Source organism: Phocoena phocoena, chromosome 4 (assembly GCF_963924675.1).
Source record: "Phocoena phocoena chromosome 4, mPhoPho1.1, whole genome shotgun sequence".
NCBI lineage: Eukaryota > Metazoa > Chordata > Mammalia > Artiodactyla > Phocoenidae > Phocoena > Phocoena phocoena.
The window spans coordinates 100,534,756-100,550,025 of NC_089222.1; the positions used below are offsets into that span (position 1 = coordinate 100,534,756).

The 15,270-nt window shown below is 39.7% G+C and overlaps 1 protein-coding gene across 1 annotated transcript in view; it reads right to left on the bottom strand.

The window, feature by feature from the left end:
- Positions 1 to 15,270, bottom strand: part of CRYBG3 (crystallin beta-gamma domain containing 3) — a 110,620-nt gene that overhangs the window by 90,923 nt on the left and 4,427 nt on the right. Inside the window, exon 2 of the mRNA XM_065876753.1 lies at positions 4,969 to 5,035. Within this exon, the coding sequence (XP_065732825.1) occupies positions 4,969 to 5,035 (67 nt within the window). The remainder of the gene's footprint in view (positions 1 to 4,968; positions 5,036 to 15,270) is intronic.

Consider the following 15,270-nt stretch of genomic DNA (forward strand, 5'->3'; position numbering starts at 1 on the left):
ACAATTCTAAAATGGGGCAAGAGTTAAACTTTACATAAAGCAGATGCCAAGCTACTGAGACCAGGCCTAATAATCATCAAGTTATTTAGGCCTGGTTTGGAAAATCTATAACCTATGGTTCAGATTTAATTCATTTTACTTAGCTCATGACTCATTCTGAAAACAGACTTACTGCCACAGCTCTTTTAATTTTTAATAGGATTTCTTTTTGGTAAATTAAGTTTATAAGTATACCTTACAAATTAAGTTCACAAATGGGAAGTACTATGGTACAGAACTGCATCTGAATTCTCCCGCCTCCTCTCAATAATAATATGAGTTTGTCAAGTGACAATCTCTCTGAGATTCATTTTCCTCAACTATTAAGAGATAAATATCCTGGACTTGCCTGGTGGCACAGTGGTTAAGAATCCGCCTGCCAATGCAGGGGACTCAGCCTCGAGCCCTGGTCCGGGAAGATCCCACATGTCTTGGAGCAACTAAGCCCGTGCGCCACAACTACTGAGCCTGTGCTCTAGAGCCCGCGAGCCACAACTACTGAAGCCCGTGTGCCACAACTACCGAAGCCCATGCGCCGAGAGCCTGTGCTCTGCAACAAGAGAAGCCACCACAATGAGAAGCCCACGCACCGCAACAAAGAGTAGCCCCAGCTCTCAGCAGCTAGAGAAAGCCCGCATGCAGCAGCAAAGACCCAATGCAGCCAAAAATTAAATAAATGAATAAATAAATTTATAGAAAGAAAAAGAGATAAAAATTCTGATTAACACTGGGGATAAACGACACACACTGATTTCTTCTCTTGTACAAAACACTCCAAAATGACAGTAAAGGCGTTTTTTTTTTAAGTTATAAATACAAGGAGAGGAAGAGAGTAGATATTAGCAGATAAGAGATTTCAGAAAAAGTTTAGAAGGCAAAAGCAGATGAAGGCATGTTAATTGACCAGAAGACGCTTCCACCCAAGTGACTGCAACAGGGAACTTTGATCATAAGGGGGAAACAATCTACAGACAGATTGTCAGCAGACCACCTGGAAAAGCTCAGGATTTGAAGATACTAGGTACTACTTAGGGCAATATGAGACATGGGATTAAGAGTAGAGTTTGATTGAAAATCTCCAAATGGAGTACTTGACCCCCAGGGCTCTTCCTCCATCCCAAGCAGTTAAACGATCCTCCCTACCTCCCAACACCTCTATCTCCCAAACAAATTTATATAGAGAGAACATCGCTGAAAATATTGAGACTTTTGGGCAGATTGAATTTGTGGAAATGTAGAAATGTCTGGAACTCTGACAATCAAGTCTAGAGCTCAAGAGGGATGTCGGGTAGAGATCTGAGAGAAAAAAGATGAAGTAATAAGATTGGAAGATACTGCTTTGAAAGACTGATGTTGAGGAGGGTTGAGGACTTTGAGAAACATCTACATGAAAAGTAATTTAGCCAGAAGAGAATCAGTGAAGGAAACAGAAGGGAATGGCCAGAGGCAGGAACTGAAACAAGAATGTACAATATCATAAGTGCAAATATACAAAAGAGACTTTCTGGAAAGGAGACAAGACTTGGAAAATCAAGTGTCTCAACTGGTTAAATAAGAACTAAGAAAAGGCCACTGATGGTTAGCAAGAGGTCAGGGTTTCATGGAATGACTCTCACTCATTTAACAACTATGACAATGTATGGCAGGCACAGTACTGGTTTTCCCATGTCTAAGGGAACCAGGAGGGAAACTGGAGTCAGATTAGAAAGCATTAAGAATTAAACAGTGATTATGACAAACTTTCATAAGAAATCTTTGAGTTAAAGGCAGCAAGTAAAATGAAATGATAGCCTGAAAGGAATCCAGACCCCTGAAAGGAAAAAAGTATATTTTTAAAAATTTTATATATTTAGAGAGAAATAGAGGAAGCCAGTGAAGATGGAGAGATGGATGCAGTGCAAGGCGAAGTCCAAAAGAAGGTGGGAAATTAGAGACCAGTACCACTAGCAGGGGGATTTAGGGAGTTTAGCCTTGGAAGGCAGGAAGGGATGAATAGTCCTCTGAAACAGGCAGAAGGGAGCAGGGCATTATAATATGCCTTCCCTCTCTTTTAAATAACAGTAGACATGAGCACAGCAGGAATCTAAGGCTGCAAGACAAGAATCTACATTCCCTATAGAGAAATAAACATAGAATATGGACTAAATATCTGGAATTTTGCCAGTTAGATACAAAAACTGATTAATATAGAAGAAATATATATTTCAGTGGAACGGTAGATGCACATGTGAGAAACAGATTCCAATGTTATCAAAACAGCAAAATTTGTATAGCGTATAAGTGATATTTTAAGAACTAAGAATCTAATTATGTCCAAAGATAATATAAAGCTTCTACAGTCTCTAGCTGTTTGAAAAATATACTTAATTTTTTGTAGCTTAAATTTATAACAAAACAATCTTCAATATCTTGATTTGGTATCTCAAGGTCAAATACAAAAAGCAATGCACTAAAAACATTCATTATGCATAAATCTGTTACATTTTACACTAGAGAGGAAAAATGGTACACAGTTTTCCTTATCATGGAAGGCATTATCATAAAATTCAGGTTAAGAAGATGGAAGCATGGCAAGAAATGTCACATTACAGTGGAGTGCTATGTTTCAGAAAACCATTTGTTACAAAGAAAGCAAATGCGTGTTTTATACCAATTGCTAAATAAAAATTTTCAAATGAGACTATTTAAAATAATAAGATCATAGATATTGTTGCTAACCTTTCTTTCCCCCTAGGTATGCATCTGACTATTGATATGATCAAAATATGTACTTTTTTCTTTCCTTTTTTTAATTGAAGCAACAGGGATTTACTGTACAGCACAGAGAATTATACCCAATAGCTGGTCATAACTTATAATGGAATATAATCTGCAAAATGTGTTTTTGATGCCTGGCAGCAGCAAGTCCCAGGACAACTGGGTCTGTGTAGCGAGGTTGAGGAAATCCTACCAATAATTTCCAGAAAGTAAAAAAAAAAAAAATACAGTTACATGGTCCAAAATGCTTACACTACCCCAGTGAGAGTGCCACGGTGCCCTTTCTATCATGGGCTAACAAAACTGCCCATGTATAAGTAATCCTATAGGTCTCGTTTAAACCATAAGAGAAACAGTTTCACAACACGAGCCCTGTTTACTTGGGGGCCCAAATCCCAAACTGAAATTATCCTGGGCACTCAAACCAAGATACTAAGAATGGATAGAAAAGATCATAATCATGGAGGCCCAGCCACTATATCTGCCACCACATAGACACTGAAGCCACAAAGATGTAACTTTCTAGAGCAGAACTCTGCAGGTGAAAAAGCAGGACTACTGGAAATTAAAGTCTGAGGGCCAAGTTTGAAGACTGTTGCTTTCAGTGAGATTAATAGCTGAAGTGTTACATATCAGTTCCAGGCTAAGTAGACAAACAAGTAGAGACCAAGAGGAGAAGAGAGCAGGGAAAACATGAAGGTTCTCTGAAGCTCAAGGGTGGGTGCAGAGGCAATGAGGGATTAAGAGAGAGAATGACAGGAGCTGGCAGCCAAAGTAACTGTGAAGTCTGAGATCTCAGAAGTAACATACGTACTTCCTGTGAAGCAACTCAAGAGCAAGGTTGCACCTATAGAATTCAAGCAAAAATCTTGAAGTAAGGCATCTCAGGACATGTGAAAACTGAGCAAGAGGGAGAAAGCTACAGAGCCCATGCAGTGGTGAACCAGCAAGCTGGCTAACGACTAGCTGAAACAGAATAGGTAGGAGGTGTTATCAAACCTGGGAGCAGGATTTAGTAGCCAAATTCACAAAGGAAGAAGAAAGGGAAGAGAAGCAAGGTGATCCTGATTTTTTTCCTTCTATAAAGTTAAAAAAAAAAATCAGGGCTTCCCTGGTGGCGCAGTGGTTGAGAGTCCACCTGCCGATGCAGGGGACACGGGTTCGTGCCCTGGTCCGGGAAGATCCCACATGCTGCGGAGCGGCTGGGCCCGTGAGCCATGGCCGCTGAGCCTGCGCATCCGGAGCCTGTGCTCTGCAACAGGAGAGGCCACAGCAGTGAGAGGCTCGCGTATGGCAAAAAAACAATACAAAACAAACAAAAAATCAGATTCTGATTTTTTTTTTCTTTCAAAAAAATATTTATATTGCTAACTATGATGGAGAAGGAGGGAATAAAGAAGGAACACAGCTTTATCTTTACCATATTTAAGGTCTTTGGATCTCATATAATGTTTAAGAGTCCCCCTATCAGTAAGGAAGAATTAAGATGACTTTCTGGTCCTTCCACTGACCAAGCTAATGTACCCAGAAATCCCTGGAAAGCACAAGCTTTCTCCTTGACTGTCACAAATCGTTTAAAAAGAAAGTAACTGGGACCAAACTCCATGAATGGGAGACAGCTACCAAAACTTGATCACATACCTGGCCTCACTTCCCCAAACAACACAAACATCCAATTTCTATAAAATCACTTATGACTAAAAAGAAATGTTATAAGGTTTAGTGGTTTTCCAGGATTTTTAACCACACTTTTCAGTGTGGTTTCCGCCCTCAAAAGCACTCTTAGTTGTCAGAAGCATTTGAGAAAACACAACATAAATCAAAGAAGTTCCTAGAGAAAAGAGACTGTGGAGGTCAGATGATACAATTTACAGATTAGAAAACCAAGGCACAAAGAAGTTAAATGCCTCAGCTGAAGGCCTCACAGTTGGTTAGTGGCTAGGCTGGGGTGAGAGTACCACTGCCTCAAGTCTCTCCTCAGTCCTCTCCCGCTACCCACACCCCAAGATGCAAATGTCCAGTAGAGCTGGGCTGGAGTTCCACATAAAGTGATAAGACTTTATGCTCTTTTTGAAACGTAAAATGAGATGACAGAATCTAAAAGAATAAGAAACAGCAGAAACTAAGAAACATATTTGCTTGATATAAAATAATATTAATTTAAAACTATACCTTTACTGCTTCTGACGAAAGTACCTTTTCCTTTTTCTGACTTGTGCTCATGGGCTCATTTTCAACACTGAAAAATAAAAACCACAGTTTCTTTTGAAATTAAAAGAGAATTACTAAAATCATACAGTTTCTGGGTTTAATGAAAAAACGGAAAGGTCCTTTATATCTGCAATACTCAAGATTCATATACAAAGTGTTATACTAAAAAGATGTTGATAGGAGTCTCTACACTTGAAATACACATTTGAAAATGCTCATCCAGGGTCCAGATTTTGTTTTGTTTTGTTTTTTTTGCAGTACGCGGGCCTCTCACTGTTGTGGCCTCTCCCGTTGCGGAGCACAGGCTCCGGACGCGCAGGCTCAGCGGCCACGGCTCACGGGCCCAGCCGCTCCGCAGCATGTGGGATCTTCCCGGACCGGGGCACGAACCCGTGTCCCCTGAATCGGCAGGAGGACTCTCAACCACTGCGCCACCAGGGAAGCCCCAGGCTCCGGACATTTTTGTGAGTCCGTTCTGCGCTATATTTTCTTATGCTGACAACCAGCATCACGTTAATGACGCACCTGAACAAAGGAGCACCCGTGTACAACTATCATAATCTTGGAAAGTGTTACCATTCTTTGATTTTATCTATATTAAGGTTCTCCACAGTCTAATCTTTTTTTAATGCCTATGCTGAGTGTTATTTGGAATATATTTCTACTCAGCAAATTTTTATAAATGTATAGGGTCATCTAGCGAATTCTGGGGATACTCAAAATAGATGCAGGTTTATCTAACCCCAAATGTGTCCCAGATGGCCCCTTAAAATTCTGATTTTCCAGATAGTCACTTCTAATTGTCCTGTCTGGAATACCTTCACAGATGTCACAATAACCTATTTTGCCTATTAGGCACACATACATTTTAGATCTAAGTATTTATGTCTCTATGTTTACATATTATTTTCTTTTCATACTTTGATAATCCTAGACAAATTGAGTAGCTCCACTCTAAAGGTTATCATGACACTCTACCATGTGCTGGGGATTGTGCTAGGCCTTGAGGATTTAAGGAGTAGGTCAGGGTCTTTGTAAAAAGTCTAGTAGGGGAGACTGATACACAAACAAACAAATAATACAACTTGATACAAGTTACAACTGCTGAATAAAAGAAGTGCCATGGAGCACAGAGGAAACAAGAGGCAGTGATTCTGCCTGCTTAGTCAAGTGCCCACAGAGGAGGTACAAAGGCAGGAGGTGATAGAGAATGCAGCATTTTGGGGAAACCGTGTTCTGTTTGTTTGTTTTTAATATAAGACTGGAGCACAGGGGACTTCCCTGGTGGCGCAGTGGTTAAGAATCCGCCTGCCAATGCAGGGGACACGGGTTCGAGCCCTGGTCTGGGAAGTCCCACATGCCGCGGAGCAACTAAGCCCGTGTGCCACAACTATTGAAGTCCGCGCGCCTAGAGCCCATGCTCCACAACAAGAGAAGCCACCGCAATGAGAAGCCCACACACCACAACGAAGTAGCCTCTGCTCGCCGCAATTAGAGAAAGCCCGCGCAGCAACGAAGACCCAAGGCGGCCAAAAATAATTATAAAAAAAAAAAAAAAAAAAAAAAGACTGGAGCACAGGATCTTGTGACAGGCAGAGGTAATCCTGCTAAAGATGAAAATGAGACCAGAGGACCAGTTACAGAATGTGAGAAGCACCGGGAAGCCTTCAGGCAGGAGAATGACTGGGTGGGGGAAAACATATGGAACTGTGGTGACTGGCAGGGTGGGGAGGGAATAGAAAGGAGGAGGGGTCGATAGCTCACATCAGGATGCAAAGAGGCCACATTTGTGCTACTTAGATTTTCTATCCATACAATCCAGTGCACTTGAGCAGACTATCCAGGCAACAAATGATAATGATAAAAAACCCAAAAAACAAAAGGAACAAATAAAGAGATCATGAACACCTGGAAAATATAATAGATTAAAATTTCATTTAGTCTCAGACTCTATGCAGGAATACAAGGACCAACAAGAAACAGCCATTGTCTTAAGCCTTTTAAATGCCAATAGGAAAAAGCAAGCATGTAAATAAGATAAATCTGTGAGCTATGTGTTTAACACATGGAAATTCCATAGGAAAAAACAGGAACAAAAGTAGAAAAAATAATGTACAACACAGAATTGTAACCTATATACATGTACATATCTATAAAATAAGAATGTTTCAGATGGTTAATATTTTAAATGTGAGTGGATTCTTACCTCTTTTTTCCTATTTTACTAGGTTTATCTTTTGCCACAAGGTTATTTACAATTCAGGTTTTTTTAAATTAAATGTCAATACTTGTCTATTTAAGCTCAAATCAAGGAAGAGACTGGTAAAATACACATAAAAAGAGCATGATATAAAAATTTGGAGTATAATCATGAATACTACTGATTATGGTGATTTTATAAGTGTATTCTCTAACTACAATCTATTTTGAATGACCTAAAAACTATCTAAACATACAACAGGCATTTTAGTATCCTAGTTCTTGCTTCAAGATTTCTGAAAGTATACTTATTTAGAGTGTTTACAGGGTATTCTATAAACTTACTGCCTTAGTGAAATTGTAAATGAAAATGGTAAAAGTGTCTTTTCCAATACAAAAACTCTGCAGAAAATGCAGCTCGGCGTCCATGGGATTTAAGGCAGAACTCAGTATTTTCAAGCAGCTATAATCATTTCCACACTATAAACACACACAAAATACCAGAAAAACAGTTGTTAAGTCAGCACATAAGTATTTTGCATTGCGCAAACAACTGAAGAATTTAAAGCTGAAATCACCAAAAGAAGTAATACTTGACACTCGTAAAACTTTCTGAAACTTATATTCTATGTTTGTTTCACTAATCTTACTGCTAAATCAAAATTTTAAAATGTGAATTTTAAAACAAATATTTTAAAATTTGGGGTTAAGTATAAAAATCACTGCTTCAGATAAGCCTTCCCCACTTCCTTCCTAGATTACTAGAGTCCCTTCTTCATTTGTCTCTGACATCTTCAGACATCTTCAGGATCACTCTGCTTCAATCCATTCTTCCTGGTCAAAGTGATTTTCAATCTGACCATGACACTCTTCTGTTCAAAAACTCCTTCAATAAATCTCCATCAGCTGATGAATAAAATGAAGAGTCCTTAATATAGATATAGAAAGTTATTCACTTCCTGGTCGCAGACACACCTGCCACATAGAACTAATTCCCATTCTCAGAATGCACCAAATTCACATGCCAGCAAACCACTTTCTTCTCCTGCCTGCAACATCCTTCCCCATCCTGTCCAACTCTTAATCCTTTACAATTTAGTTCTAGCTTAACCTGTATTTTTTTAAATAAATTTATTCATTTATTTATTTATTTTTGGCTGTGTTGGGTCTTCGTTGCTGGGCGCGGGCTTTCTCCAGTTGCAGAGAGTGGAGGCTACTCTTCGTTGTGGTGCACGGACTTCTCACTGCGGTAGCTTCTCCTCTTGCAGAGAACAGGCTCTAGGCACGCGGGCTTCAGTAGTTGTGGCATGCAGGCTCAGTAGTTGTGGCTCGTGGGCTCTAGAGCGCAGGCTCAGTAGTTGTGGTGTGATCAGGGCTCGAACCCGTGTCCCCTGCATTGGCAGGCAGATTCTTAACCACTGCACCACGAGGGAAGTCCACTAACCTGTATTTTTTGTGCTCCCACTGCGCTCATTGATACCCCTCATACATTTCTGCTGGTAATGACTGGCTGGTTGTCCATTTGTCGAACTAGAACTTGAACTCATTTAACTCAGGAACGATATCATTCATGGCTGTATCCCAGAGCCTAGCATCGTGCCTGACAGTGTGAAGGCACTCAAATATTGTTTCTTAAATGAATTTTTAAAATAACTGATATTAAACAGTCTCCAGTTATGTGTGCTTAATCAGAAAACACTATTCCATTTGGGAACAACGGAATAATACACATTAGTCTTTTTTCCTTAATGAAATACTAGTATAAGTCTCTTGAGAGCATGTACCATCCACTCTCATCCTGCATCATCTTTCTCTAAAGGTATAAAGAGGGGAGTAGGGCTGTGAGAAGAAAGTTACTCAATAGCAACAAGGGTATTTCCAATTGATTTACAAACAAAACACAAAAAAATTAAAGAATCTATAAAGACACTCAAAATACTGCATACTTAGATGTCAACTTAGGAGGAGGACGAAGAAGAAGAAACATTAACAGAAAAGTCTCGAAAGACTTGGAGTGGTACTCTCAGCCTCTCAAAAATACAAGAGAAAGAGAAACATTTCCAATTCAGATGATCTCAAACGTTAAGAAAGCTGACAAGCCTTTCCTATTGTTCTTTCACAATTTAACCCCCTTTGGGACCCAGGAATTATTTCAACAGCAGTATTTTTAGAAAGCACACATTCTGCTCACGGCAGGGGGTGAGGGGCAGTAATCATAATCACACGTAGGCACAAATAAGACTCCCTTGAATTTTAATAGCTTCATCTTACTTAGCTAACAGAACTCTGGAAATTACTCTTTCAAAATGGTCCAGATAAATATCAAGGTCAAAGTGACACAGAAGCTCCTCATTTTTGAAGCAAACATATTTAGACCATGTCTGAAAACCAGGAATCCAACTTACAGTCATTAAGCAACCACTTACTTTATGCCAGACGTAAAATAAAACAAAACGGACATAGGTCTGTTTCAGGGATGGCACCTTAGGGACAAAAGGCACTTCAGTCAAAATGCTTCTTTCTGGATCTGATTTTTTCAAATATGTACATTGGAAGTGTCAGCTCAGCACTCTGCCATGTCTAAAATCCCATATGATCCTTCAGTAAGCAGAGTTAGGGGAAACAGGAACAGGGAGACTAACCTTGAGGCTTCTGTGGTAAAGGAAGAAAAAGACTGTGACCAAGAAACCAACTCAGTCAAAACTGATATCAGGGCATCACAAAGGAGGCAGAAACTTCTACTGTCCCTTATTTCAAAGTGACTGAGGCCAAGCCAGGGTCTGTCCTCTATTCCCTTGGACTGTTGCCTCTCATCCCTCACTTGGGTCCTTAAATATAGCACCCTCACACCTTCCAAAGGGTCTGCTCATTCCTTGGGGCATCTACACTACCTTGGGGATCTTAGAAACACATCGTCACATGATAAGCTCTAGAGTTCTCTTTGTTCACTGCTATACTGCAGGTACATTATGGATTAGACTGACTTTTGTGCACTGCCCTGGAATCCCACCCAGCATCTCCAACCCTGCTTCTATGGGAATAAAGACAGTTCCACACCGACAATTTCCAAACAACCCCATTCATAAACAGTGACTGCCAGCAGTAGAGTACTTGTATTTTTTTTTAATGACTATTAACAGAATATAAAAGAGGTGGTTATGGCTATTTCTGGGTTTCAAATTAAAAGGTAACAAAATGCTGCACTTTTAAGACAAACAGCATGTATTTTAGCCCAAACATCTGGCGTCTAAATTTCAGAACTCTTTGGAGAGAAACTGGGAGCAAGGAGGAGAGGTAATAGACATGATTATGAAGCTTCATGGCTTTGCAGTCTTAGAGCTTCTGACAGTCCTTTCCCCATAATGTCAACCCTCTCCTATAATTTATGTATCCACCTTGAAGCTTATTTACTTCCTGTTCCCATCACATGCTCCCAAAACAAGACCCATACTTACAGTTTAATCACAGGCTATAGAGAAGCTCAGTCTGTTTGACGTGACCTGAGCTGTCCATCTACACATGACATCAGCAACTGCTCTATTTTCCCAAAGTCTTCTTCCTCATACCCTTCAGATTCTGAACATTTGTGACCCAAATCACAAGAATCAATACCCCTCCGCAACTAAGACCGGGTGCAACCAAATAAATAAATAATAATTACAAAAAAAAAAGAATCAATACCCTGAATTTTTGCTGCGACACGAACTCAAAGCAGTATTCTAGCTGCTGTCTAAAATGGGACACCCATTCGTGTACCATTCAACAAACTGCCCTGAGGGAGGGGCACTGGAGATCCAAGGACAGGTGAGACTGGGCCTTCCCAGAGCCGACCAAGGCTGACCTTACCTCCAACTCAAACTCTTCCTCCTCTGTCAAGTCTTCTGGATACCAATAAGCTGATAAACTGTGTGAGAATATACAAACATACAAGTACATATAAACCCATGCCCCAGTGATTCCTTTTTTTTAAAAAAAGTAATCTCATCATCTCAACTCCTTACCAAGACCTACCTCAACTGGCCCCTGGCTCCCTTCCATTCTGTAGTCTCTGCCTATCCTGGCATCTGTGCCAACATGGTCCTGCCCCAGGACCTTGAAACTGGCTCTTCGCTCTTCCTGGAAAGACCTTTCCTCTGATTTGCTCATGTCCTTACTTCCAAATGTCATGCAGGTCTTGGGTCAAATGGTACCCAATAGAGAGGTCTTTCATGACCATCCTCTCTGTACCTTATTACAGACCCACTACTTCCATCACGTCCTCTTCCCTCACCCGGCTTTATTTTACTTCAAAGCTAACATTATATATAAATCTATATAACTTTCCCATCGGAATACAAATCCTCTGTAAGCAGAGACACATTTAGATACTCAAACTAGATTCTGAAAAGTAATGACCCATCTAAGATTTTTTAAAGGGTTAAAATTATCTTTATAATTTGTAAACGTATATGTACTATTGTAGAAAATGACAAAGCACCACTGCTAAGTGAAGAAAAAATTCAGGTTTCAAAATCCTGAAGAGAACTTCTACTTTTTCTAAAAATATGTATACATGTAGACATGCACATAGGAAATGATCTAGAAGAACAGTACTCGTCTCCGGGTGGATAGGGTTATGGATGAGCTGTGCTTTTTTTCTTTTTCATTTTCTTATAATTTCATAGCTGTTTTAGAAAAGCATATATTACTATCAAAAGGAAGAAAAAACAAGTATTGTAGTTGATTTTAAAACACAAAAACAAGTTAGTGAAAAATGCTAGCAAATTTAAAGTAGACAAATAACTAAATACTAACAGTACAAATATTTCATAATGGCAATTTCTCTGTATCATAATAAATACAACATTGCCAAATAATATCCTTATCTGCCTACCTAGAACAATGGAACAATCAAAAATATTTGGGCTTCCCTGGTGGCGCGGTGGTTGAGAGTCCGCCTGCCGCTGCAGGGGACACAGGTTCGTGCCCCGGTCCGGGAAGATCCCACATGCCGCGGAATGGCTGGGCCCGTGAGCCATGGCCGCTGAGCCTGCGTGTCTGGAGCCTATGCTCCGCAACGGGAGAGGCCACAACAGTGAGAGGCCTGCGTACCACAAAAAAAAAAAAAAAAAAAAAATTACCATACATATTTTCAGCTTTGACTAATACAGCACAATGCCACCCCTCCAGCCAGGGTATGATCCTTTGTGCTTTGACAACAAAGACAATAAAAAGCTGAGAGTTTACATCTCACCCAACCTGTTCCCAGTTATCAAACTTTAAAATTCAAAGTATTTCATTCCTTGTCATAAGAAGCATGGCAGTTATAAAAAATTATGATCTGCCACTAAGGTAGCATCCATGTTTTGTATAAATTTTAGTACAAAGAGTAAAGGAGAAATTTCTAACACATCATGTAGAAATCACACAAAATTAGTATTTGTGAGAGCATTCAAATACTATTTTCATGTCATTTCTGTCACTACCATTTGCGCTACTTGTCATAAAGAAAATATAAAAGGTGTGCTCCTTCAAAAGCATGTTGTACTACTCTAAACAAAACTGTATTTTATATACATGGAAAGGTTGACTTCTGATTTAGTTCCAAAATTATAACACTTATTTTGACTGAATGAATAAAGGGAAGTGGGAAGAGGTGTAAAATAGCTAAGTCCTCATCTACCATCATCAGAAATCAATATAAACGGTCTAAAGTTTACAAATCAAGAAAGAATAGTAAATAGACACATGCACAGAAAGGCCAGAAGAAACAGCTTAAATGAGACTAAAACCGTTTCCTCTAAGAAGAGAGTCTCAAGAATGGGCCTACACCTGTTAAATCCTCCACAGCCCTGTGAGACACCTTGGTACTTATTTTAAGAGGGAAAGAAAGATTTGTGCTATGTCTGCCTTCCCCACAAAACTGCAGGAGTGTTTTGAACCAAAGACCATGTTGCACTGGATTCCCAGAGGCTAGTACAGGGCCTGGCACAAGTGGTACCAAATGAATTCTTGTTAAAACATTGGTGAGGTTTTCAAATCAACTGATGAAAATGTCAGAACCACAGAGATGTTAGAAAATGTTAGAACCACACAACACTAGTAACAGACTTTTTTCATACCCCCCCATTTTCATATGCAAACAGGAGCATACTACACACAGTGGTTTGTATCTTGCTTTTTTTATTTTTTACTTAATGTATCTAAGAGACATTTTCTTATCAGTATATAAAAAGCTATATCATTCTTTTTGACAGCTGTGTAATATTCCACTACATGGATATACCATGATTTACCAATTAGTCCACTATTGATGGGATTACACTTTAGTTTTCATCTCTTGCTAATTAAAACAACACTGCAATGACTAAACTTGTAGAGGCAACTTTTGGCCTGTTTGCAAACTGTATACAGCCAATGGAATCCCTAGAAGGGAACTGTTAAATCAGAATATGTGAATGTGTAATACTGATAGAACTTATCAAATTGCCCTCCAAAGTGGCGTATCAATTTACACTCCCGCTAGTAGTGTATGAGAGTTCCTCCCAACAAACTCAAGTTTTGATTATCAAACAGGTGGAGTATGGTATCTTGCTAGTCTTAATTTGTATCTTTTCCGAAGGAGATTGACTCTTTTTACGTGTTCAAATATAAATTTATAAGTTGTATAAGTGTATATATTTTCCTCTCTCAACTTCCAGGACCATAAATTCTTCATTGTACAGAGCACTGATCCAGGCCATCTGGACAGACATCCAGCTGCATGCCATTGTCTTTTATTGCCATTCAGTACCATTTTCGAAGGCCTGCCTTCTGTTTGGGTCTTCCCAAGTTAAGCAGGGGATGTAGTCACATAATGCTGTAGGCTTTGAATTCAGGAAGGAGAATTCGACTCTTTACTCTACCACAAGATGTTGACACTTTTGATTAGTTATTGGACCTTTCCAAGCCTTAAATTATGTTATCTGTAAAATGGAGTAAAGACTCCTCTCTCATAAGGTTGCTTTGAGGATTAAGTGAATGTATATGTTTAAAGCCCCAACCATAGGGCTTGGATCTTATTAGGGCCTCAATTAAGGATGGTTTAGGTTTTTGTATTTTTTGAATTTTTGAATTTTATTTATTTTTTATACAGCAGGTTATTAGTTATCTATTTCATACATATTACTGTATATGTGTTTCAATCCCAATCTCCCGGTTAAGGATAGTTTAGTTTTGTCATCATTAAGCTGTCAGGCAAAAAGAAACACTTGACTAAGCAAACAGTTGTTTCGCTGCTTTGGGATATTTCCAATTACATACCCCCAGCGGTTAAACACTGAGAGGTAATCCTGCTGGAGTTGTACCAGTACTTGGCCTTCACAAATGACAAATAAACATTAAGAATTATTTATTTCTGGTCACAAAACTTCAACTTATTTCTCTATCAACACCAAGCCATTTTGTATAAGGATTTCCGCTTACTTGGCATGCTGACTTTTTTGTTGTTGTTTTTGCGGTACGCGGGCCTCTCACTGTTGTGGCCTCTCCCGTTGCGGAGCACAGGCTCCGGACACACAGGCTCAGCACCCATGGCTCAGGGGCCCAGCCGCTCCGCGGCATATGGGATCCTCCCGGACCAGGGCACGAACCCATGTCCTCTGCATCGGCAGGTGGACTCTCAACCACTGCGCCACCAGGGAAGCCCCCAGTCATCTTTATGGCTGCAGGCATGAACTACAGATGTGGTCCTTCAACACCACATAGGTATCTCTTATTCCACTAAACTAGTTATCAATTATTCTCTATAGTGCTTTCAAATCAATGAAAATGCAATCATTATAAAAATTCGGAGAACAAAGCTCCTTTTCCTTACATAACTGATGCTGTGGTCCACATTTAACTTGAAGGCCAACAGTTCTCATGCTGGTATCAGGGGCATTATTGACATTTTTTATGAGACTATCTCCTGCACTACAACCCATTAGCATCCTGGCTCTACCCATTTATCAATCACACTCAGCCATGGTGAAAAGCAAATATTCTCTAAACTTTAAATCAATAGCCAAACACTCTGTCTAGAGAGCTTTATGGTCCCCCCATGTT